This window comes from Pelophylax lessonae (assembly GCF_965119305.1).
Source record: "Pelophylax lessonae genome assembly, chromosome: 6".
In the NCBI taxonomy this organism is placed as follows: Eukaryota; Metazoa; Chordata; class Amphibia; order Anura; family Ranidae; genus Pelophylax; species Pelophylax lessonae.
Genome location: NC_138773.1, coordinates 117,980,497 through 118,008,077, shown reverse-complemented (window position 1 = coordinate 118,008,077; position 27,581 = coordinate 117,980,497). Strand labels below are relative to the sequence as shown.

General features: G+C 46.3%; 1 protein-coding gene across 4 annotated transcripts in view; it reads right to left on the bottom strand.

The window, feature by feature from the left end:
• SMG1 (SMG1 nonsense mediated mRNA decay associated PI3K related kinase) overlaps positions 1-27,581 on the bottom strand; it is a 795,166-nt gene that overhangs the window by 193,002 nt on the left and 574,583 nt on the right. For all 4 annotated transcript variants that reach the window (XM_082260927.1, XM_082260924.1, XM_082260925.1 and 1 more), the window contains exons 40-43: positions 26,058-26,304; positions 25,739-25,968; positions 9,158-9,406; positions 55-193 (exon numbers count right to left, since the gene is read on the bottom strand). In XM_082260927.1, coding sequence (XP_082117053.1) covers positions 55-193; positions 9,158-9,406; positions 25,739-25,968; positions 26,058-26,304 — 865 coding nt within the window. The remainder of the gene's footprint in view (positions 1-54; positions 194-9,157; positions 9,407-25,738; positions 25,969-26,057; positions 26,305-27,581) is intronic.

The following is a 27,581-nucleotide window of genomic DNA, read 5'->3' as shown; positions in this document are numbered from 1 at the left end:
AACACTGCTCAGTTCTAAGTGATAGTCCTTTACCGCAGGAGAATGGATATTTACCTTTTTCAAAGCAGACATTGTAGTCTATGTGAACTACTTCCCCACTTGTCATGTCAATCAGAACATTATCTAAATGCCTGTCACCAAGACCTATGATATAGCCAACCATTGACATTACAGCTGTTGATCTGGCGTAGGACTGCAAAATAAATAAATATATAATTAAAAAAAAAATTATATATATATATATATATATATATATATATATATACATATACATACATATACACACACATACATATATATATATATATATACAGTTGTGTTCAAAATTATTCAACCCCCACTGAAATTGATTGTTTTGGCCAGTTTGACATTGATTTTGATCATTCAGTCATCCTGCTTACAATTAAATCAAAGAGGCACGTGTAGGTCAGACAAATATAACAACACTTATAATGAAATAACCACAAAACTGAATTTTTGTAAAATCTTACCTGTAAAATCCCTTTCGCCGCCGTCTCTAAGTCATCACTGTTGGGGGTATTGACTTCCGCTCCGCAGGAGTAGCTAGGCATAAAGACTTAGTCAAAAGAACAAAGGCATTTGCATATACACACCCATGGGGGCTGTCCCATCTGGTCAATACCCCCCTGCAGTGACCACTCCCAACTCAGTTTGGTAGCATAGCAGTAGGTAATAAGAACACAACCCCAAAAGAGGGGCGGGGGCGGCGACTGTCGGAGGACTCAGAGAAAGGAATTTTACAGGTAAGATTTTACAAAAATTCCGTTTTCTCTTACGTCCTCCGACAGTCGCCGCCGTCTCTAAGTCATCACTGTTGGGATGTCCCAAAGCAGTATAGACATGAGGGGTGGGAGACGCAACCGTAGAAAAGGCAATGCAGTACCGACATCAGAGAAAGGAACCTTATATGCACAGTAAGAGAACCTGCTGGGCAACAGAAAACAGTGCTCCACAGGAGCAACAGCCCAGGAAAGCAAATACCAACAGCCAGGGACCCATAAAAAACAAGGGTCCTTCATGGCACTGCCGCACTGACAACCTTGCGGCCAAAGGAGGCATCAGCTGATGCCAGAACATCTACTTTGTAGAATTTTGAAAAAAGTGTGCACCGACGACCAAGTCGCAGCCTTGCACACCTGGACCACCGAGGCCCGATGCCAATAGGCCCAGGACGCACTCACAGATCTGGTAGAGTGCACCTTAACAGGGAAGGGTGGAACCCGTTCCTTCAAGGCATAAGCCTGTTCAATGGTTTGTCTGATCCATTCGGCAATAGTTGCTGCAGATGCTGCAGCCATGCCCTTCCGAGGTCCCTCAGGAAGGACAAAGAGGGAATCCGTCTTCCGAAAGGATTCCGTAGATGACAGGTAACCCTGATCGCCCTGACAACATCCAAGGAATGCAGAGCAACCTCCTTAGGATGCTTAGGCTTCGTACAAAGCGAAGGCAGGACAAAGTCCTCATTAAGGTGGAACTCAGAGACCACCTTGGGAAGGAAGGAGGGATGCGGACGCAAAACCACCTTATACTTGTGAATCACCAAATACGGAGAGCGGCAAGAAAACACTGCCAGTTCCGACACCCTGCGAGCCGAAGTGATCGCCACCAAAAAGGCAACCTTTTTAGACAGCAGAGGTAACGATATCTCCCATATGTTATCAAAGGGAGCACGCTGTAACCCAGACAGAATCAAGTTCAAGTCCCATGGAGGTAAGGGCTCCTTCCTGGGAGGAGCCAAATGTCGCACACCTTGAATGAAGGTACGAACCAGGGAATGAGACGCCACAGGGCGTTGGAAAAGAATAGCCAGTGCGGACACCTGGCCTTTTATCTTGGCCAGCGCCAGGCGCTGGTCTACCCCCGACTGGAGGAAGGCCAACACTTTCGACACCGAGTACGAGAGAGGGGAGAACCCCCTGGACTCACACCAGGCGAAATAGGCCTTCCAAGTACAGTAATCTATTTTACCAGAGGAAGTTCTCCTAGCCTTGACGAGGGTAGGGATGACCCCAGGGGAGAGACCCCTGTCCTGCAGGACCTGGGTCTCAACAGCCAGGCCGTTAAAGCCAGCGACTGTAAAGCAGGATGGAAGATCGGACCCTAAGATAGGAGATCTTCCCCCATTGGCAGCCACCACGGCGGCGCCACTGCCAGGTAAACAACGTCGTCGTACTAGGACCGGCGTGGCCGGTCCGGCGCCACCAGAAGCACCAGGTGCGGTTCCGAGGCTAACCTGCGGAGGAACCTGGATAGCAACCGAATCGGAGGAAAGGCATACATCAGAAGATACTGATGCTAAGGGCCACCAAACGCAACCGAGGCGTCCGCCAGAGGATCGCGTGTTCTTGCCACGAACCTTTCCACCTAGTGGTTCAGCCGAGATGCGAACAGATCCACGTCCGGGGATCCCCACTTCGCACACAGCATTTGGAAAACCTCCGGGTGTAGGGACCATTCCCCCTGGTCCAGGGCCTGGCGGCTCAGATAGTCGGCCTGCCAATTCTCCACACCCGAAACGTGAACTGCTGAGATTGCCGGGACATGAGTCTCGGCCCAAGACAGAATGTCGGTCACCTCCCGGGCACTCCTGGTGCCCCCTTGGTGGTTGATGTAAGCCACCGCGGTAGCATTGTCCGTCTGTACCCGAATAGGACGGCCCCGAAGTCGGTCCGACCACTGGAAGAGACAGAGTTTTGTCGCTCGCAATTCCAGCACATTTATCGGGAGGGATGACTCCTCCTCCGACCAAGTGCCCTGGGCAGACAGTGTGCCCAGGACTCCACCCCAGCCTGACAGGCTGGCATCCATGGTAATCACTGTCCACAACAACGGACGGAAGGACTTGCCCTCCGCCACCGTCGGGGACTGGAGCCACCACAGAAGAGCCAATCTGGTCTGACTCCTCAAGGAGACACTCAGATCCAGGGACTGAGGCAGTCTGTCCCACCTGGCCAGGATCTCCGCCTGGAGAGCCTGCATGTGAAACTGAGCAAAGGGTATCGCCTTGAAGGCCGACACCATCAACCCCAGGCCCCGCATACAGGTCCTGAGTGATGAGGACGGGTTGTCCCTGAGGGACCTGAGCCCGTCCTGCAAGGTCCGGAGCCTGTCCTCTGGCAAGAACACCTTTGCCTGAGCAGAACCCAGGATTATCCCCAGATAGGGAAGACGAACCGATGGAGACAAAGTCTACTTCTGTACGTTGATGGTCCATCCGAACTCCTGGAGCGTCTGTACCGTGGTGGACAGATCGCACAGGAGGTCCTGGCTGACACTCGATCGTAGCAGGAGATTGTCCAGATACCCCAAGACCGCAGTGCCCCGTGCCCTTAGCAGGCCCAGAACAGGTGCCAGCACTTTGGTAAAGACCTTTGGAGCCGAAGCGAGACCGAAAGGTAACGCCACAAACTGATAGTGGTCCTCTGCGATAGCAAACCGAAGGTACCTCTGACCCTCGAAAATGGGGATGTGCAGATACGCATCCTTCAGCTCTATAGAGGCCAGGAATTCCCCTGGGCTCAGGGAGGCCACCACCGAATGGAGAGATTACATAAGGAACTTCCGAACGCGCATGAAGCGATTCAGCGCTTATCAGGTCCAGAATAGGATGTACCTTGCCCTTCTTTCTGGGCACAATGAACAGATTTGAATAAAAATCCCCAAAACCTGTCCCGATGAGGCACCGGGACAATCACCCCCTGAGCAAGAAGGTCCTGCACCGCTTGATGCAGGTCCTGCAGACGCCCCCGAGGCAAATGAAGATTCAAGGGAAAAAATCTGTCCGCCGGCCGGGAAAGGAATTCGATCTTGTACCCTGACCGAATGATTTCCTGAACCCACCTGTCCGAAATTTGGAGCAGCCAAGGTTGGAGGAAACCACGCAAACGTCCCCCCACCCCTGAGACGGGTGAGGGCGCCCCTTCAGGCTGAGGTGGATTGCCCCGCCGAGCCGGCATTGCTGGACTTCTGCTTACCCGCCCAGGGCTTCTTCTGGCTACCTTGGCCCTTGAAGGGCTTGCCCTTGGATTGATTCCGAAAGGCACGAAAGGACCCCTGATTGGGTCAGGAAGTGGAACCCCGTTTGCCGCGAAAGGGCTTGTTCTTCGGGTTCTGGGGCAGCAAGGTGCTCTTGCCCCCGTGACGCCTTTTACCAAGGTATCCAATGCCTCGCCAAAAAGGCGAGAACCAGCATAGGGAAAATCAGCAACTGTTTTCCGTGATGACTGGTCAGCCGACCAGCTCTTCAGCCAGATCAGCCGACGGTTAAGCACCGCAACACTAGATAGGCGTGCTACCAAAGGGGCCTCATTTAAGGCCGCATCACACAAATACATGACTCCTTGGTGAATTTGATCCACCATAGCCAGCCGGGCAGGTGGAACAGAATCAATTAGGTTGCTCCTAAGCACCTTAGCCCAATCAGAAACCGCCTGAGCCACCAAGACGGACGCAAAAACAGGTTTGAGCAAGGAACCCGCCACCGTGTTGGAATGGCGGGATAGAGACTCCAACCGTCTGTCCGTGGGATCCCGAAAAACCGGGGTCTCCTCAGTAGGAATCAAGGTAGCCTTGTTTAACACGGCCACAGTGTGATCCACCTGTGGAGGCACACACCATCGCGATTCCGTAGCCGGTGCAAAGGGATAAAGTAATTTAAACCGACTAGGTACCAGGAATGGACGTTTTAAAGTGCGCCACAGTTCATTAACAGTGTAATGAAACTCAGCGGGGCAGGGAAAAACCTGCGCCGACTTGCGGGTCCTGTGTGTCCCAAATGAGGACACAATGCCCGGAGGATTGGGCTCATCCTCCAAATGTAGGGTTTCCTTTATAGAAACAATCAACTCATCCATGGTCGCGCCCCGAAGGAGAATCCTCAACCCCCTCCACCTCCCCCTCAGACCCCAGCGGGTCTAAGGATGAGCGAGACCCTGAAAAGGGCACGCCCGCCGCAGCAGCAGCCATATCACCATCTGAATCAGAGGAGAGAGATAATCTGGGCCTCTTTCTAGCAGCACGTTCAGCCATCTCCATTTTGGACACTAAGGACGCCACTACAGTGGCCAAATCAGGCATAACAGGGGCCACAGCAGGACTGGGGTCCCCCACCAGGGCTGGAGGGAATTTGTTGTCCTGAGAATCCATTGCCCAAGGTGAAAAAAATGATGCAATAAAAAGGGTACTGTCCCTTTAACACCGCTGCGGAGTGCGCAGCCCACCGCTATATGAACAGTGACAAAAGACCCCCAATAGGAGAAGAAAACTGAGCCAGAAATGAAAACAGAAGGTTATGGAAGAGACAGTCTGCAGAGCCCCACAGAGTGTTACCACCTAGATCGCTGCTTCAGAGGAAAAGGAAGTGAGGTGATGAGAGGCTGAACTACAAGCTGCAAAGGACTCAGGGAAAATGGCTGCTCATAGGACTGAATGGGAGACTTCGGGAAAATGGCCGAACATGTGCGGAACGATCGTTCTGCCACACGCAAGATGGCGCAGGACGGCGCCAAAACAGCATGTAAAATCAGCCCACAGTAAAGCCAACATGCTAGCCCAAAGTAAAGATGGCGGACCGCGCGTTATTTCCCCGCTGCGGCCGCCACACACATCGTCTGCACCCCCAGTGAAAGCACCTAAGTGACACAGGGAAAAGGGCTCCCACAAACACACAGCACCATAGCGCAGCGTATGTACAAAAGACCCCCGCAGGGATCACAACAGGGAGGCCCACACTGGCACAGACATGGGGGACACACAGCAACACAGGACTGCCACCCCAGACAGAGGTCCCACACAGAAGTACTTACCTTTACCAGATGGCGTGGGGAGCCTCTCAGAACGGAAAGCCGCTGTCCTCATCTGACAGGGAATGCCATTAGCCAAGGACATTACACTGCAGCACCGCAGATGTGTCCAGTGAGGTAGCCACCTCACGGCTGCATCCCTGCTGCGAGCAGGGATGGGTCGTTCATAATGCCAGAACGAACCATGGCTGAACGCTCGATGGCGGGCTGGGGGTCCCTCTGCCCTGGAGAACCAGGGTGGTCAGTCAGATTCCCAGCTCCGCATGAATCCATCTTCATCCGAAGAATCGACTAAAACTAAAGCTGACAAAATAAACAGCTAGTAACTCAAAGAAAAAACTGACATTTTCAAAGAAAATCAAATAAAAAAAAGATTAGAAAGGCTGAGACTGTAGCCCCAGCACAGGGAAGCCTAACTACTCCTGACGCTAGGCAGAAAGAAACTGAGTTGGGAGTGGTCACTGCAGGGGGGTATTGACCAGTGGGACAGCCCCCATGGGTGTGTATAAGCAAATGCCTTTGTTCTTTTGACTAAGTCTTATGCCTAGCTACTCCTGCGGAGCAGAAGTCATACCCAATAGTGATGACTTAGAGGAGGCGGCGACTGTCGGAGAACGTAAGAGAATTTTACACTTTGGGCCCAGTTTGGACATTTCCACTTGTGTTGTCACAAAGAGGTACTCACTCTTGTTGCCAGCGGTTTAGACATTAACGTCTGTGTGTTGATTTATTTTGAGGGGACAGCAAATTTTCACCGTTATACAAGCTGTACACTCACTACTTTACATATTAGCAAAGTGTAATTTCTTCAGTGTTATCACATGAAAAGGTATAATAAAATAATTACAAAAATGTGAGGGGTGTACTCACTTTTGTGAGATTATATATACACTGATACCTTGGTTCACGAACGCTTCTGTTCACGAACAGAAAAGTTCATAAAAATATGCTCCAGTTCACGAACTCCGCTTCGGTTCACGAACAGGAGCCGCGGCCATTTTAATGCTATTTCCAGGCTGTCACATGGTTGTGACTTCCTGTAGGAAGATCGTGGAGAGAAAAAGACACAGAAAGAAGTACTGTGAGTACTGTGAAGACACTTTTTGCTTTTTGGTGTGCTTTTTAGCACATACAGTACTGTACAATACTGTACAGTACTTCTGTACAATACTGTACTTACTGTATTGCACAGTTCACCCGTTTGAGTGCTTACTGTACTGGACTTTACTGTACTTTATACATTACTATACTGTACTAATGTGTATTGTAATCGGTTTCATATTTATGTGCTTCAAAAACCAAAAAAAAAAAAAAAAGGTCAGAACGGATTAACATTGAACCCTATGGGAAAATGTGCCTCGGTTCACGACCAATTCGGTTCGCGACCAGAGTCAGTTCACGAACCGAGCTATCACTGTGTGTGTGTGTGTGTATATATATATATATATATATATATATATATATATATATACACACACATACACACACATTACATGTACCCTTTTTCAGTATGCGAAGAAATATATGATAATCAAAGATCGAAAACATAAGGGCCAGCTCACACCATAGAAATGCAGTCTGGCTGTGTTCCAGATGCTTTTCTGCGCGCTGTGTTTTTGATGCAGTACAGTGCATTTTGCAAGCTCTGATGTAGGACATATGAATATGCAAAGGCAGCGCTAAATTCTCCTAGTGAATAAAGTGCTCCACTATTCCAAAATGCAAATACTGTGCAAACTTCAAGTGCATAAATAAATAAAATCAGAACATATGAATGTACATGATCAGTGTGCAATTTCTGAAAGTGCAATACTCAAAGTGTTACTGTGCAAAAAAAAGTGCATATAGTATATATATATATATATATATATATATATATATACATACACACACGTGTAGAGTCACACAATTACTCGTCCTCATAAACTAGAAATAATAAATAGTCGAAAATTTAAGTCCCATGTGCAAATATGTGGCAGCCAAAACGTGGTGACTATCTGTTGTGCAAACAGTAGTGGTGGCACCCTCCGAACACCGCCAAACTGGAAAAAATGCAGACTCACCGGATGGAGTTTTTCTGTTGTTGGCTTATGACAACTAAAGATCAAAAGGCGCTTTAGAATCTCCGTGGGTTAGATGGCTTGTGTCTTCCATTGGATGGAATTCCTGTTGGTAGTCTCAGAGGGCAAGATAAGGAAGAGGACTCCTCAAGTGTAGTATATAAAAGCATACCGTGTTTATTTTGAAGATTAAAAAACTTTTTTGCAATCCCAGCAGACACAGTTCAATTATAAAGTAATGGCCTGCACTGTCTCCCGTGTCCTAATGGGTACCTCCGCAGTCAGCCGTAGCCTGTAAAGGGCTCCCGGAAGTATGACGGGTGGCGTGCGTTCCAGAGCGGGCCCAGAACGAGGCAGCGTGCGTGTCATCTTGACGCGTTTTGTCACAGAAATGACGTCATCTGAATCGAATAATTGAACTGTGTCTGTTGGGATTGTAAATACGTTTTTCTAATCTTCAAAATAAACACGGAATGCTTTCATATACTACACTATGAGGAGTCCTCTTCCTTATCCTGCCCTCAGACTACCAACAGGAATTCCATCCATTGGGACACAAGCCATCTAACCCATGGAGATTCTAAAGCGCTTTTTGATCTTTAGTTGTCATAAACCAACAAAGATCAACTCCATTCTGGAGAGTCTGCATTTTTTCCACAGTTACGCAGTGTTCGGAGGGTGCCACCACTACTGTTCGCACAACAGATAGTCACCATGTTTTGGCTGTCACATATTCGCACATGGGACTTACATTTTGGACTGTTTATGGTTTCTAGTTTATGATGACTAGTAATTGTGTGACTCTACACGTGTGTGTATATATATATATATATATATATATATATATGTGTATATATATATATCTATATATATATATATATATATATATATATATACACACACATATATACAAACACACATATATACACTATATGCACGAGCACTTTTTTTTGCACAGTAACACTGAGTATTGCACTTTCAGAAATTGCACACTGAGTATGTCTTACACCTCTAAGGGTTTTTGAAGAAGCAGCAATTTCCTCCTATCACATAATTTTCTTCACATCATAATCAGTGGCGTGCGTGTTTTTTATTATTTTCATTTATCCATTAAGCTCTGGTGTTAACTATGCCATTGGAAACCATACAACCTACGTTCCATTGAAACCATACAACCTACGTTTTTGATGCAAAAAAAAAAAAAAGGCACTGAGCTGCAGGTGGTGTGTACTAGCCCTAAGATGGCAATGCAAAAGCAAATAAATCCCTTCTAACCTGCGTAACTCTCCACCACTCATCAGCTGTGGCACATGAGCACCACAATTCTTTAGCCAGCAGGTTTGGAGGAGTGGACTCCATTAATTCCTCTAGTACAGACTTCATCACATTAAGAGGCCAATCTCGACGAGACACATCTAAGCTCAGCCCAACCGCTTTGAGAGCTGGACCTATTTTACTGTAGTAGAGTTCACTGGGTCGGGGAACCATCGCAGGATTTTGAGGAGTCTGATAGGAATCTTGAGCCTGAGTAAAAAAAAAAAAATATATATATATATATATATTTATAAATAATAATAAAAAATTGTGTTACACACACACACACTGCTCAATAAAAATTAAAGGAACACTTCAAAATCAATGAGGAAAAATATGCTGGATATCTATACTGATATGGACTGGGTATTGTGTTAGGAATGAAAGGATGCCACATTGTTTAATGGAAATCAAAATGATCAACCTACAAAGGGATGAATTCAAAGACACCTGAAAAATCAAAGTGAAAAAATGATGCAGCAGTCTAGTGCATTTTGATAAATAATTAATTGCAGCAAATTAAAAATGGTACTCAGTAGTTTGTATGGACCCCATGTGCTTGTATGCATGCCTGATGTCAGGGTATGTAAGGAATATACTAGAGTATATGCCCCACGCCTGGTGTTTTAAGATAAATATTTGAGTATATAAATCAATAGGGTAGGTAAATAAATAAATAAAATAAATAAATGGGTACAAAAATGTGCGTTTGCAGCAGCTGCTATAGAGATAATGTGAACGGGATGTAGGAAAGTAGTCTGTAGTAGGCTACCTATAGCGCTTGATTTAAATAAAGGTGTTCAGTTAAATGTTAAAAAAAAAGAGATAAATAAATAATCCTCTAGTTATATAAAGTGATATACACAAAATAATTCGTACATAAAAATTAAAGGTGACTGTAGTGAAAATATCATATAGTGAAATACACAAAATAATTCATACATAAAAGTCCATTAAAGGTGACTGTAGTGAAAATATCATAAGAGAGTTCAATAAGGTTCCCAAAATTTTTAAATCCAAAGTAAATGGTGAGTCAATGCTTATTCACAAACCGTAGGTGCAAGTGCTCAGCGTGGTGATTTCTCAGTTCGCTCTGTGATTATCGGTGCAGCTTATATTTCCACCGTGATAAATGGTAAGAGTGGGTCCCTTACCAAAAGGTGTGGGTCATGTATGCCTTATGCCATAATGATGCCATAAGGCATACATGACCCACACCTTTTGGTAAGTGACCCACTCTTACCATTTATCACGGTGGAAATAGAAGCTGCACCGATAATCACAGAGCAAACTGAGAAATCACCACGTTGAGCACTTGCACCTACTGTTTGTGAATAAGCATTGTTTGCACAAGAGACTCACCATTTACTTTGGATTTTAAAATTTTGGGAACCTTATTGAACTCTCTTATGATATTTTCACTACAGTCACATTTAATGGACTTTTATGTATGAATTATTTTGTGTATATCACTATATGATATTTTCACTACAGTCACCTTTAATGAATTTTTATGTATGAATTATTTTGTGTATATCACTATATACAACTAGAGGATTCTTTATCTATTTATTATCAACATTTTACTGAACACCTTTATTTAAATCAATTTTAGCAAGCGCTATAGGTAGCCTACTACAGACTACATTCCTACATGACGTCAGGGTATGCTCCTTTTGAGACGATGGATGGTGCCCTGGGGTATTTCCTCCCAGATCTGGACCAGGGCATCACTGAGCCCCTGAACAGACTGAGGTGCAACCTGGGGATGTAAGATGGACCACAACATAATGTCCCAGATGTGTTCTATTGCATTTAGGTCAGACGAGCGTCGGGGCCATTCAGTGGTATCAATTCCGTCATCCTCAAGGAACTGGCTGCATACTCTCGCCACATAAGGTAGAGAATTGGCATTCACCAGGGGGAACCCAGGACCCACTGCACCAGCGTAGGGTCTGACAATTTATCCAAATATTTCATCCCAATACCGAATTGGCAGTCAGGGTGCTATTGCCTAGCATTTAGAGGTCTGCAGGTCACTCCATGGATATCCCTCCCCAGACCATCACCAACCTGGTCATGCTGAACAATGTTACAGGCAGTATAATTTTCTCCACACCCTTTCACATCTCTCACTTGTGCTCAGGGTGAACCTGCTCACATCTGAAAAAAGCACAGGGCGCCAGAGGCGAACCTGCCAATTCTGGTGTTCAATGGCAAATGCCAAATCGAGCACCACTGTGCCGGGTAGTGAGCACAGGGCTCAGTATAGGAAGTTGGGCCCTCAGGCCACCCTTCTGAAGTCTGTTTCCGATTGTTTAGTCAGAGACATTCACACACACCAGTGGCCTGCTGGAGGTTATTTTGAAGGGCTCTGGCAGTGCTTATCCTGTTCCACCTTGCACAAAGGAGAAGATACTCGTCCTGCTGATGGGTTAAGGACCTCCTATGGCCCTGTCCAGCTTTCCTAGAATAACTGCCTGTCTTCTCGAATCTCCTCCATGCTCTTGAGACTGTGCTGGGAGACAAAGCAAACCGTTTGGCAATGGCACGTATTAATTTGCCATCCTGGAGGAGTTGGACTGCTTGTGCAACCTCTATAGGGTCCAAGTATCGCCTCATTCTATCAGTAGTGACACTAACCCTAGCCAAATGCAAAACTAGTGAAAAACGGCCAGAAAAGATGAGTATGGAAAAACTTTTTAATGGCCTTCACCTGAAAAAATATTCTGTTTTGGAGGTCATCTCATTGTTTCCCATCTATTGCCCCAGTTGTTTATTTCATTAACACCAACGCAGCTGAAACTGATTAACAACCCACTCTGCTAATTAACTGACCAGATCAATATCCCAGGAGTTTAGTTGAGTTGATGCTATACTCTGATTAAATGAGTGTCCCTTTTTTTTTTTTGAGCAGTTTATATAACTTACACACACACACACAGGTACATGTCAAAAAATGAGATTTCAAAACTTCTACATAGTTATTCATTTGAATTGCCTCCTTTCATATACAGGAGCACGTCAAAAAATTGCTATGACAAAAAGTACATTTATTTTAGCAATTCAATTCAAAAAGTGAAACTCTTTATATAGAAACATCAAGTGCTCTAGAATTTCCTGGTAGAGGGTTGCACGGATTTTGGACTTGATCAAACACAGTGGACCAAAAACAGCAGATGACATGGCTCCCCAAATCATCACCAACTGTGGAAATTTCACACTGGACCTGAAGCAACTTGGATTCTGTGCCTCACCACTCTTCCTCCAGACTCTGGGACCTTGGATATCCAAATGAAATGCAAAATGTACTTTCATCTGAAAAGAGGACTTTGGACCATTGAGCAACACTCCAGTCCTTTTTCTCCTTAGCCCAGGTAAAATGCTTATGACTTTGTCTCTAGTTCAGGAGTGGCTTGACACAAGGAATGCGACAGTTGTATCCCTTGTCCTGGATACGTCTGTGTGGTGGCTCTTGAAGAACTGACAACCAGCCGTAGTCCACTCCTTGTGAATTTCCCACAAGTTCTTGAATGGCCTTTGCTTCACATTCCTCTCAAATCTGCGGTAATCTGTGTTGCTTGTGCACCTTTTTCTACCACGCTTTTTCCTTCCACTCAACTTTCCATTAATATGCTTGGATACAGCACTCTGAGCAGCCAGCTTATTTAGCAATGACCTTTTGTGACTTACCCTCCTTGTGGAGGGTGTCAATGACCATTTTCTGGACAACTGTAAAGTCAGCAGTCTTTCCCATATTCGTGTAACCTACGGAACCAGACTAAGCCCATGTTCACACTGAGGGTGGGTTTGAAATTGTGCCAGTTTAGCTGAACTTGCATGGTTTCAAAAACTGACATTTCAGTCTGACTTCAGGGACGATTTGAGAGACATCTGTGCAGGTTCATGCACAGAGGTCTATTGCAGTCGCCCACAAAGTTGCCAAAAGTGCAGTAACTACTTTTGGGAATCAATGCGGCGAAGCAAAGTTAGCATCACACCGGTTTGGACGGAGTCGTTGCCGCCAATATGCTCAGATTTGACATGTCAAATGTCCAACCGGCCCGATGTGAATGGGGGCTGAGACACCATTCAAAGGCTCAGGAAACCTTTACAGGTGTTTTGAGTTAATTAGATGATTAAAGTGTGACACCATGAGACTACAATATTTAACTTTCTCACAATATTCAAATTTTCTGAGATACTGAATTTGGGATTTTCACTAGCTGTAAGCCATAATCATCAAAATTAAAATATATAAATGCTTGAAATATATCACTGTGTGTGTAATAAAGCTTTATAATATGAGTTTCACTTTTTGAATTGAATTACTGAAATAAAATACCTTTCAGATATTCAATTTTTTTTAGATGCACCTGTATATGAAATGAGGCAATTATAACCAATGACAACTATGTAGCAGTTTCGAAATCTAATAAAAAAAAAATAAAAAAATCACTGTATCTGGCCTCCTTTGCCATCTTCATCAAACCGTATAACAGATTTACAGACCTTAAAATGCAGAAAGGTCAGCAATATTCTTACAGCAACATGCCCAAGGCATGGCAGTGTTTTGTCCTGTATTCCTGCTTGTTCCTATCCTAGATAAGAACAGCTGTCGAGAGACAAAGTCCAAATTTCCTGAAAGGAGTGTCTTAATCTCTCTATGGTAGGGAAATCTTGAGTTACCCAAGCCATAGATTTTCTTTTTTTTAAATCAGCCAGTGAGTGATCTTTACAGTGTTGTAAAACACAGAAGAGAGAGCTGGAGATAAAAAGGTGTAACTAAGGCTGGCTATACATGGCTCAGTTTTTTTTTTCCAGCTAGCCAATTCAAATAATTAACAATAGATTTCCCCATTTATACATTCCAGGTGGATGGGGAAACCCTCCCCACCGAGTCACTGCATTCTGACAGAGCAACTCCCCTACCATCAGTATACATTATTTGCTAATCAAACAAGCCTACTCATGAAATTTTGATTGCTAGATTGACATCTCATGAACAGAATTGAACATACATGGATCAAAATTTGATCGCAACCAGGTGAACAAGCCAAATTTCAATTAATGAATGGCCAGCTTTATGTAGGAGGATTTGTTTCATCTCTGTGCATCACTAAGGCTAGTCACTTCAATGTGTATACACTGTGTAAGGGTTTGCATCAACTTTAAAAGATAGCCAGTCCATTATAAGCAAGAACTGATGTACGTAATCTGAAGCAAACAATATACAAAGGGGGGGACTTGGGATTTCAAAGAAGATAGGACAAGCAAAGGGCTGATCAAGAACATTACAGGTGGCTGCAGGTATAAACCTCTGAACAGAGAAATATAAACCAAATGAAGGAGACCTAAACTGTAGCGAAAAGGTCTATGCCTAAAGTAAAAAACTTGAGTACACAGCCAAAATGGGATTTTTGACATACCATAAATCCATTTATCTGATGTTCATTGACGGACACTTTTTTATTTTCTTGACCATTGGTTATACTGCCCCCTACAGGAGTAGGACACTAGGCAGGAAAAAGCTTGACTACGTCTATGGGGCAGTCCCAGGGAGTATACTCCCACTTTCAGCTATAGGCACTCAGAAGAAAGCCAACTCCACAGAGAGGTGGGTGCGGTGTCCATCAATGAACATCAGAGAAATAGTTTTTTCTATAAATCAAAAATCCCATTTTATCTTTTATTCATTGACGGACACAGCTCCTTATCTTTTTGACTATTGGGACGTCCCAAAGCAGTGTCAAACATGAGGGGTGGGAACAGCAAGAATAAATTCCCAAGGCTAAACCGTAACCAACCAGGTAACATGGAGCTCAACCACAAACAACTGGAGCTCACCTGGAAAAAACAATACACCCTCAAAGAGGACCAGGTCCTCTAAACAGCAGCCTGCAAAACCTTGCTACCAAAAGAATCATGGGCAGATGCTAACACATCCACCTTATAAAACTTTGTGAAAGTGTGCACAGATGACCAGGTGGCCACCTTGCAAACCTACATCACTGACGCCTGATGATGGAAGGCCCAGGAGACACCAAGCGCCCGAGTAGAGTATGCCTTAACAGGTAAAGGACGAACCTGACCCCTAATTGACTGTCGGAGGACTCAGAGAAAGGAATTTTATGGTAAGTTCTTACAAAAATTCAGTTTTCTCTTATGTCCTCTTGACAGTCGCCGCCCACTCATACAGTCTTCACTTATGGGATGTCCCAAAGCAGTGTAGACATGAGGGGTGGGAAGCGCAACCGTCACAAAGGCAACGCAGCACCCAGGTCAGAGAAAGGAACCTTATCTGAACCAGAAAGGCAAAAAACGCTGGGTAACAGCTCAACAGGAGCAAACGAACCCAGGAAAGCAAATCAACAAAGGGGAAACAAACCCCAACAGACGGGGACAGGCTAACTCCATGTCCCCCTCAAGGCACTGCAGCGCAAATAACTTTGCGGCCAAAGGAAGCATCTGCCGATGCCAAAACATCAAGTTTGTAAAATTTGGAAAAAAGTGTGCACAGACGACCAAGTTGCTGCCTTGCACACCTGGGCCACCGAAGCTTGATGTCGGAAGGCCCATGACGCATTCACCGCGCTGGTAGTGCGCGCCTTGACAGGGAAGGGCGGCACCCGTTCTCTAATTGAATAGGCCTGTACAATCGTCTGTCTGATCCATTTCGAAATGGTTGCTGCAGATGCAACCATACCCTTCCGAGGGCCCTCGGGAAGGACAAAAAGAGAATCCGACTTTATATAGGATTTAGTAGACAACAGGTACACCCTGATCGCCCGGAATAAATCCAAATAATGCAAGGCAAACTCCTTAGGATGCTTAGGATTCGCACAGAGCGAAGGCAAGACAATGTCCTCGTTAAGATTAAAATCGGATACCACCTTAGGAAGGAAAGATTGGTGAGGTCACAAGACCACCTTATCCCTATGAACAACCAGGTAAGGGGAGCGGCAAGATAGGGCCGCCAACTCTGACACTTTGCAGGCAGATGTGATCGCCACCAGAAAGGCAACCTTCCGTAACAGCACAGGCAGAGGAATCTCCCTGATCTCAAATGGAGGACGTTGCAAAATGGACAGGACCAAATTCAGGTCCCAAACAGGTAAAAGAGCTCTCCTAGGGGGAGCCAGATGACGCCCTCCTTGAATAAAGGTGCGTATCAAAGAGTTTGACGCCAAAGGGCGCTGGAAAAGGATTGCCAGCGCAGAGACCCAACCCTTAATAATGGTCAGAGCAAGACACTGGTCCACACCAGATTGCAGGAAGGCTAACACCCTAGCCACCGAAAAGGAGCGAAGATGGAACCCCCGCGATTCACACCAGGCAAAATAAGCCTCCCAAGCACGGTAATAGATCTTACTGGAAGAGGCCTTCCTAGCCTTGAGTAGGGTAGGAATGACTGCCGACGAGAGACCCCGATCTCTCAGGACCTGGCTTTCAACAGCCATGCCGTTAAAGCCAGCGACTGTAAAGCAGGATGGAAGATCAGCCCCTGAGACAGCAGAGCGTCTCGTAACGGGAGCCACCAGGGAGGCTCGACGACCAGTTGCATGATGTCCGCGTACCAAGACCAGCGCGGCCAGTCCAGGGCCACCAGAATCACCAACTTCAGTTCTGAGACCAACCTTCGAAGGAACCTGGACAACAACTGAATCGGGGGGGGGGAGGCATAAAATCAGTCGATACCAATTCCAAGGCACCACCAGCGCATCCGAGGCGTCTGCCAGAGGATCGCGTGTTCTTGCCACGGACCTTCCCACCTTGTTGTTTAGACGAGACGCAAACAGATCCACATCCGGGGATCCCCAACGCACACACAGCATCTGAAACACCTCGGGTGTAAGGACCATTCCCCCTGGTCCAGGGTCTGGCGGCTCAGATAATCAGCCAGTTCTCCACACCTGGAATGTGAACTGCCGAAATCGCCGGGACCTGTGTCTCGGCCCAAGACAGAATTTTGGTCACTTCCTGGGCTGCCCGGGCACTCCTGGTGCCCCCTTGGTGATTGATGTAAGCCACCGCAGTTGCGTTGTCCGTCTGCACACGCACAGGGCGGCCCCAAAGATGATCCGACCACCGAAGCAAGCATAGTCTGATCGCTCGCAGTTCCAAGATATTTATCGTCAGGGAGGACTCCTCCTCCGACCAAATGCCCTGGGCAGACAGAGTGCCCAGAACGCCAACCCAGCCCGACAGGCTGGTGTCCGTGGTGATCACTGTCCACAACAACGGCCGGAGGGATTTTCCCTCCGTCAGAGCTGGAGACTGAAGCCACCACAGAAGATCTTCTCTGACTTGGTGACTTAAAGATATCCTCCTTTCCAAGGAATGAGGATGCCTGTCCCACCTGGCCAGGATCTCCGCTTGGAGAGATCGTATGTGGAACTGCGCAAATGGTATCGCCTCGAAGGCTGACACCATCAAACCCAGGGTCCTGAGCAATGAGGATTCGTTCTCCCTGAGGGACCTGACCTCGTTCTGTAGAGTCCGGAGTTTGTCCTCCGGCAGAAAAACTTTTGCAGGGGCGGAGTCCGGGACCATCCCCAAGTAAGGGAGACGAACAGAAGGGGACAATGTCGACTTCTGAAAGTTGATGGTCCACCCGAACTCCTGGAGCTTCTGAACCGTGGTTGACAGATTGCGCAACAGAGTTGGACTGGAACTCGATCTTAACAGGAGATCATCCAGATATCCCAGGATCACAATCCCCTGTGCCCGCAACAGGGCCAGAACAGGAGCCAACATTTTGGTAAACACCCTTGGAGCCGAAGCGAGACTGAAGGGTAACACCATAAACTGATAGTGCTCCTCCGCGATTGCGAACCGGAGGTACCTCTGATGACCCTCGAATATGGGGATGTGTAGATAGGCATCCTTGAGGTCGATTGAAGCCAGGAAATCTCCCGGGCTCAGGGAGGGTACCACTGAATGAAGGGATTCCATACGGAATTTTTGAACCCGCACAAAGCGGTTTAGAGATTTCAAGTCCAGAATTGGACACACCTTGCCCTCCTTTCTGGGCACCGTGAACAGATTTGAGTAAAACCCCCAAAATCTGTCCCGATGAGGTACCGGGATGATCACCCCCTGGGCGATGAGATCCTGGATCCGGATTTTGATTTGCCCGCCCAAGGCTTCTTCTGGGCACCAGGGCCCTTGAAGGATTTGCCCTTGTCCTGTGCCTTGAAGGCACGAAAGGACCCCTGATTAGGTTTAAAGGAAGGTTACATAGTTACATAGTTAGTGAGGTTGAAAAAAGACATCAGTCCATCCAGTTCAACCTATGATGTGTGTGTGTGTGTTTGCTTTTAGCCGTACATTGTATACCCCTGTATGTTGTGGTCTTTAAGGTGTCCATCTAACAGTTTTTTGAAACTATCAATGCTCCCTGCTGATACGACTGCTTGTGGAAGAGAATTCCACATCCTTACCGCTCTTACAGTGAAGAACCCCTTACGCACTTTAAGGTTAAACCGCCTTTCCTCTAGTTTTAGTGAGTGGCCACGTGTCTTATTGTATCTCCTTTCTCTGAATAGTTTGTTCCTTATGCTCGGGTCGCCAGTACAGTATTTGTACATTGATATCATATCCCCCCTCAATCGTCTCTTCTCCAGAGAGAATAAGTTCAGGGCTTGTAGTCTTTCTTCATAGCTGATGTCCTCCATCCCCCTAATTATTTTTGTTGCCCTTCTCTGGACTTTCTCCAGTTCCAGCACATCTTTTCTGAGGACCGGTGCCCAGAACTGGACAGCATACTCCAGATGTGGCCGGACCAGAGTCTTGTAGAGCGGGAGAATAATCTCTTTATTTCTGGAGTGAATCCCCTTTTTTATACATCCCAGTATTCTGTTGGCTTTGCTTGCTGCGGCCTGGCATTGCATGCCACTGCCAAGCCTGTTGTCTACCAGTACCCCTAAGTCCTTTTCCATCCTAGACTCACCCAGAGGTTCCCCCCCTAGCGAGTAGCTTGCTTTCTGGTTTCTGGCCCCCAAGTGCATTACTTTACATTTTTCAACATTAAATCTCATCTGCCATGTAGTTGCCCACTCCGTTATTTTGTTCAGGTCCGCTTGCAAGGTTTCCACATCCTGCATAGAAGATATTGGCATGCCTAATTTAGTATCATCCGCAAATACTGAGATTGTACTAGATATCCCCTCCTCTAGATCATTTATGAATAAATTAAACAGGATTGGTCCCAGGACAGAACCCTGGGGGACCCCCCTTTCCACACCCGCCCAATCCGAGTACTCCCCATTAATCACCACCCTCTGTACTCTCCCCTGGAGCCAGTTCTCTATCCAGGTACTCACCTTATGGTCCATACCTATCTTCCTTAGTTTGTACAGTAAGAGTTTGTGGGGAACGGTGTCGAAGGCCTTTGCAAAGTCCAGATACACCACATCCACAGGCTTACCTTTATCTAGGTGGCAGCTCACTTCATCATAGAAGGTTAATAGATTGGTTTGGCACGAACGATTTTTCATGAATCCGTGCTGATTAATACTTATAATACCGTTTTCATTACTAAAGTCTTGTATGTGGTCCCTTAACATCCCCTCCAATATTTTGCAGACTACAGATGTTAGGCTGATCGGCCTATAGTTACCCGGGATATATCTCGGCCCCTTTTTAAATATTGGTACCACGTTGGCTTTTTTACAATCAGCTGGCACCATACCCGTCTGTAAACTATCCTTAAAGATCAAGAATAATGGTCTGGCAATCACCTGGCTGAGCTCTTTAAGAACCCTCGGGTGCAAGCCACCCGGTCCCGGGGATTTATTTATGTTAAGCTTCTCTAGTTTAGCTCTAAGTCTATCTTCTGTTAGCCATGGCGGCACTTCCTGAGGTGTATTATTTAGTTCGGCCTTACAAGCTGGGTTCGTGTAGACCCCCGATTCCTTTGTGAAGACTGAAGAAAAGAAATTATTTAACACTTCCGCCTTTTCTCTGTCCTCAGTGGCCATTTTTCCTTTATCATCTTTTATGGGGCCAATGTGTTCTGGCCTCGCTTTCTTACTGTTAATATACTTAAAGAACTTCTTGGGGTTCTTTTTACTCTCCTCCGCTATATGTCTCTCGTGTTCTATTTTAGCCGCCCTGATTTCATCTTTACATTTCTTATTACACTCTTTATAATGCTTAAATGCTGCCACTGACCCCTCAGTCTTGTATTTTTTGAAGGCCTTTTCTTTAGCTCTAATATACATTTTTATGTTGGAGTTTAGCCACCCAGGGTTTAGTTTTGTTCTTTTAAATTTATTTCCCAGTCGAATGCACTGGCCCACCCCCTTGTTAAGTATGCTCTTGAAGCACTCCCATTTTTCCTCCGTGTTCTTTGTTCCCAGGGTTCTATCCCATTTTATATTTTCTAGCAGTGAGCGCAGTTTAGGGAAATTGGCTCTTTTGAAATTCAGCGTCTTAATATTACCCTTGTGTTTCCTATTACTGTAATTAATACTGAAACCAATTGACCTATGGTCACTGCTCCCTAAGTTTTCCCGTATTTCTATATCCGTGAGCAGGTCTGCATTGTTGGTAATCAGTAGGTCAAGTACCGCATTGTTTCTTGTCGGTGCATTCACCATCTGACCCATGAAATTGTCCTGCAAAATATTTAGGAACTGCCTAGCCTTGGCTGAGTGCGCGGTTCCTTCTGCCCAGTCTATATCCGGATAATTAAAGTCCCCCATTATAATGACATTTCCCATCCTTGCTGCCAATCCTATCTGTAACATGAGGTCCGCCTCCCCCTCCTCACTCTGGTTGGGGGGCCTATAGCATACGCCCAATATTACCTTCCCCACCGTGCCTTCCCTTTGAAGCTCTACCCATAGGGATTCTGCCTCGTCCATAGCTCCATTATTAATATCATCCCTCATATTTACCTGTATACTGTTCTTAATATACAGACATACCCCTCCCCCTTTTTTACCCTCTCTATCCCTGCGATAAAGGGAATACCCCTGAATGGTCGCCATCCAATCATGAGAGCTGTCGAACCAAGTCTCAGTTATCCCCACAAAATCTAAGTCCTCCTCAAACATCAGCAGCTCCAGCTCTCCCATCTTGTTGGCCAGACTTCTGGCATTGGTATACAAGCCTCGTAATTTAGATCGGTTACATTTATCCTCATTTGATGTTTTTAGGCTGCTCTCTTGATTTTTCCCCGTACCCACCCTGGGGCTTACCGCGGAAACTTACCCTTGGGAGCTTGAGGCAGCAGAGAGCTTTTGCCCCCAGTGACCCCCTTAACCAACTCGTCCAGGGAGTCCCCAAAAAGACGATTCCCTGCATAAGGGATGACAGACACCCTCTTCCTGGAAGTCTGGTCAGCCGACCAGTTCTTCAGCCATACCATACGACGGATAATCACTGCAACAGCAGATAGTCGTGAGACTAAAGGGGCCTCATCCAAGGCCGCGTCACACAGGTATAGAACCGCCTGAATAATTTGGTCCACCATCTCCAAAGTAGCAGGAGGGGCGGAATCAGCCACAAGGGTGCGTCTGAGCACCTTGGCCCACTCTACCACAGCCTGAGAGACCATTACAGAGGCGAAAACAGGTTTCATCAAAGAACCCGCCACCATATAAGGCGAGTTAAAGATTCCACCCGTCTATCCGTAGGGTCCCTAAACACCGGGGAATCCTCCACGGGCATTAGAGTGGCCTTGTTCAACCTGGACACCTAAGGTGTGATCCACCTTAGAGGCCACGGTCCAGCGCGAATCCGTTGGAGACGCAAAGGAATAACGGTACTGAAACCGCTTCAAATTGCGCCATTGTTCGTTCACAGTTTCGTGAAACTCAGCGGGACAGGGAAACACCTGTGACCACTTACCCAAAGGGTTGGGCTCATCCTCTAAATGTAGTTCATCTTTAACAGAACTAATAAGCGCAGACATAGCAGCGCGTTCTCTGGCTGTCCCGGGGGGGGGGGGGGGGTAGTCTTTCCCCTCCTCATCCCCCGCCTCTCCTTCCGATTGAGAAGACAGACCCCTCAGGGGGTGTACACTGTCCATGGCAACCATATCTAGCTCTGAATCAGATGAATGAGAAAGCCTGGGCCTTTTCTTAGAAGCCCGCTCAGACATCAACAGATCCACTTTAGACGTTAAAGTCGCAAGTGCAGCAGTAAGGGAGCCCATCACAGAAGATTCAGGCGTACCTGAACCCTCCACCAGGGCTGGGGGGAATTTGCTGTCCTGACTCGATAACATTTTTTTGGCGCTGGCCCTTTAAATCCCCGATAGCGGTGAATCCCACGGCAATGAGGACTAGCCTGAAGTACCAAACACTGAGGAATATAACTGACAGCAAAAGGTAATATCCCCTGAAAAACAGCAGAAAAAGCCCCCCAGAAGTGTAGCTGTACAGTACCACGCTTGCAGCTCGATCCGAATGCCTAGAAAAAGGAAATGATGTCACACAGCTAGAGGCCAAAATAGGACTTGAGCCAAGGAAAAATGGTTGCCAATGTAAAGCTATGGGGAGGCTACGGGAAAATGGCAGCCGAGCACATGCACAAATACATTGCCCCACTAAAGATGGCGCCCGAAAGGGAGCGAATACACTACAGGGAAAATGGCTGCTGAATGCCCACACTGAAGCCAAAACAGCCTGCCCACACCCAAAATGGCGGCCCCGCGATTTTGCACCGCAGCGGCCCCCACAAGCATGCCTGCACCCCCAAAAGTACACAAAACATTACCGTGGGGTTCAGGGACCTCCACCACCCCCCTACAGTGCGGCTTGACCGCAATAGCGCCCCCGCAGGGACCGGGAGGGACACGCGGGGCCCAGACACACAGACATGAGGGGGATAACACAGACTCCAGGCAGACTGCCATCCCCTTGACAGAGGCCCCAAAAACACCCCCGGACATACAATGTCACAGACAGAGGGGGTAGCAAGGTACTTACCGATCCAGCGAAGGCGTGGGTGCCTCTCTGCGACGGGAAGCCTCCCACCCCTGGCGGCGGGGGTGCCGTCAGCCAAACAGGACGCTAGCAACACACGGCGTACCGCAGTTGAGACATCCTTGCGAAGTGACCACTTTGCGGGCTTTGTCCCTGACAGGGACAGGTCATTTGCAAGGCCAGGGCGTACACATAGCCTGTTAAACGCTCGATAGCCGGCTGGGATTCCCTAAGGCTCTAGTGCAACCAGTCCGATTCCCAGCTCCGCAAACGCTGTAGTCTTCCGAAGTCTGACTAAGCGCAGGATCAAATAAAAAGCTATCTGTGTAAAGAAAAAAAACACTTAGTAGAAATAAAAACTAAGAAAAACAGAAGAAAAGGCTGAGACTGTAGCCCCAGCTAAGGGAAGCCTACCTACTGATTTGGGACTGCTGCTAGCAGGGGGGTATTGGACCAGTGGGACAGCCCCCTACAGGTGTGTCTATGTAAATTGTTTTGTGTTTTAACAAATCTTATGCCTAGCTTGCTTCTGTGGATAAGAGGTCAATACCCATAAGTGAAGACTGTATGAGTGGGCGGCAACTGTCAGAGGACGTAAGAGAAACGGGACTTTTGACTTGCCGTAAAATCCATTTCTCTGATGTTCACTGAGGGACACAGCTCCTAATTCTAACCATTGGGTTATACTGCCCCCTACAGGAATAGGACACTAGGCAGAAAAAGCTTGACTACGCCTATGAGCAGTCCCGGGGGGTATACACCCACTCTCAGCTATAGGCACTCAGTTTTGTTACAAGCCGTGTCAGAAAAAAGCCAACTCCACAGAGGGGTGGGTGCTGTGTACGTCAAACATCAAAGAAGTGGATTTTACGATAAGTCAAAAATCCCATTTTCTCTTTTGTTCATAGACAGATACAGCTACTGATTCTTCTTAACCATTGGGAAGTCCCAAAGCAGTGTTAAACATGAGAGATAGGAAAAACATCAGAAAAAAAAATCCCAAGGTTCCCAAGGCTAACCACAGCCAATCAGGTAACTATCAAACTGGAGCTCACCTGAAAAACAATACACCCTCAAAGAGGACCAGGTCCTTTAAATAGCAGTCTGCAAAATCTTGTGGCCAAAAGAAGCATCTGCAGATGCCAACACATCCACTTTATAAAAACTTAGTAAAGGAGTGCACCGACGACCAGGTGGCCGCCTTGCAAACCTGCATCACTGACGCATGATGATGGAAAGCCCAGGAGGCACTAGGTGCCCTAACAGAGTGCAGCTTGACAGGGAAAGGAGGAACCTGACCCTTGAGGGAATAGGCCTGAACCACAGTCTGTCTGAACCATTTGGAAATGTTGTCCGCTTCCTCTGCGACCCCTTTATGAGGTCTGTCCGTGAGCACAATAGAGAGATTGACTTCCTAAAAGACTTGTAGCTGCCAGGTACACATCCAAGGCATGCAAGGCAACTTCCTTCGGATGCTTAGGCCTGGGACACAAGGAAGGCAAAACAATGTCTTTAGTCAAATGAAAGTCAGAGACCACCTTAGGAAAGAAATGACAGAAAGGGGTGAAGCACCACCTTATCCTTGTGAATCATCACCTTATCCTTGTGAATCATCATAAGATGAACCACAGGATAACGCCCTGCCAGTTTAGACACCCTGCGCGCAATGGTGAAAGCCACCAAAAAAAAAAAAAAAAAAAAAATCGCCAGGACCAGAGAGATCCCAGCAAAGGAACTAGGTCCTTACTCCTGACTAGGCAGAAAAAAAACTGGGTTCCTATAGCTGAGAGTAGGTGTATACCCCCTGGGAATGCCCATAGGCATAGTCAAGCTTTTTCCTGCCTAGTGTCCTACTCCTGTAGGGGGTAGTATAACCCAATGGTTAAGAAGAATCATGAGCTGTGTCCGTCAATGAACGAAAGAGAAATATGCACTGTTACTGTAGTAATGACACTGACAGGGAAGGGGTTAACACCAGGGGTGATCAAAGGGTTAAATGTGTCCCTAGGGGGTGCTTTCTAACTGTTTATTCAGCAAACCCATCCTCCACACACAGAGACCTGTGTTCCTAAATAAGAGGAACACAGGATTCCTGTGTTCATTACTGACAGAACAATGGTCTCCTGTCTCCATGGGGAGCGATCGCGGGTTCCTGGCAGACATCGCGGTCACCGAACCTGCTGATTGGCTCCCTCTGTGGCCAGGCGCCGCGCGCACCCCCCCACTAGGTACGTGTAGAAGCACGGCGGATGGTGGGCAAGTGGTTAAAAAAAATAATCACATCTCATTGCAGGTAAAATAAAATCATTTAAAAAAAAAAAAACTCTGCAGCCTGTAACGCATTGCACTCACAATCAGCAGATCATGGGTGCAATGCCAGGTATCTTGGGGGCTCTCAGTAAGCTGTCGGCCTGGTTTGGGGATGGGCATGACACTGCCTTGCTTTTGTCCCCCGAAAACCTGCCCTACACAGACACTAGTCCACACAGGAAAACTGAATGTTTTCCTATGCGGTTAGTGCCAGCCCTAAAACTTTAAATTAACAAGCAAGAATATAGTGGACACAGATTATAAACTCATATTTTAACTCAATTTAAGTCAATACCTTTTGTGCTTGCAAAGCAGCTTCCCTTTGTTGCCATCGTTTATAAAGGCCAAAAAGAGGAGTGGCTCCATCCACCCACTGAATAAGCCCAGATCGTGTGCCAAGGGGTGTGACTGAATAGTGTCTTGCACGAAAACGGGGAGACTCTTGACCATTAATTGTTGCAAACATGGTATTTACAATAGAGAGGAACTGCATAATGCGTTCATCAAGATGCAAGTCTTCCAAACCTTTTAGGAAAGAAAATGTTGGTCGTGAATGTATTACTCAAAACAACACTGTAGCTCAAAATGCATAAATGTATACGATACTCCATTACCTTTAAAAAGATATGGGTAGTTTTTCCCATCAGATCCCAGAAATATGAACTTTTTCGGTTTTGTTTTTGTAGGCAAGATAGTGATAGTACTACCCACACTGTGAATTGTGATGGCATCTCTGTCAGAGAATTCCCCTGGTAAGGCTATTTCAGTGTTTGACATGGAAGCCAAGCAAGGGCTAATTTCTTCAAGTCGTAACAAGTAGCTTGCACGTTTCTGTGCTCTTTGCTGCAAGCTTAGCATAACCTGCAAAGAATCAGAAGAAGAATCAGTGTGAAATTTCAATAACTGAGAAGACATATAGACTATAATAGTAAAGCAAAAAGTAAAATGTCAAGGAAAAAAAATGAACTCACAGTAAACAAAAGGACCATCTCTTGCACTGCAAGACACAGACAAGCTAAAGGGTGGACAATGCAAAAAGACTTTCAATGGGGTTGGGTAAAACACATCCACTGCTGCACAGCAGTGATCTTTGTGCTTCCTTAACTACACACATGAAACAGCAATGGAGGCCAATATAGTTTGTAATGACATATTCCCTTTAAATACGTACGTGCATATGTAATTAGCTTGCTTGGGCTCTGCTGAGTGTTTAATTTAAGATTATCGGTTCCCTTTATCCACTTTACGCCCGCCCGCCGCAGTTATACTACGGCAGGCAGCCGCTCCTGTGCAAACCGCCGTAGGTATACATCGGTCGCGTGCAGGCAGCTAGGGGGCGAGCGCGACAGACGGCAGCATGCTCCTGCTTGTCAGCGGGGAAAGCGGCTCCGTTTTCCGCCTGACACCCCCGATCGTTCCCCGCTGAGAGAAGAACGGTTAGCTGTTGTAAACACAGCTGACCATTCTTCTCCTTGGAATGATCATAGAGCCCCTGTGATCCTTCTATATAGGATCACAAGTCTCTATGATTATTTCACAAGCCACGACCCCCCCCCCCAGTTAGAATCACTCCCCTAGGCTCACATTTAACCCCTTGATCACCCACGTTAGCCCCTTCCCTTCCAGTGTCATCATTACAGTAACTGCATATTTTTAGCAATGATTACTGTAGTAATGTCGCTGGTCCCCCCAAAAGTGTAAAAAATGTCAGTCAGGGGCCTGATCTGACCGCCGCAATGGCGCAGTCTCGCAAAAAAAAAAAAAAAAATGCAGATCGCCACCATTACTAGTAAAAAACAAAACAAAAATGACAAATCTTTCCCGTAGTTAGTAGACGTGATAACTTTTGCGCAAACCAATCAAAATACGCTTATTGCGATTTTTTTTACCAAAAATATGTAGCAGAAAACAAAATTGGCCTAAAATGTTAAAAAAAATTTGATTTTTAATTTTTTTTTTTTTTTTTGGGAATGTTATATAGCATTATACAGAGAAAGTATGGGTTTTGAGGGCCGATTGGGAGAAGGAAAACCAAGAATCAATAACTTAAAAATTGAACATTTTATTGAATTGACCATATAAAAATATATAGTGTGTACATGAGGGACCACCAAAGGGACAGGAAATCCCCCATATAT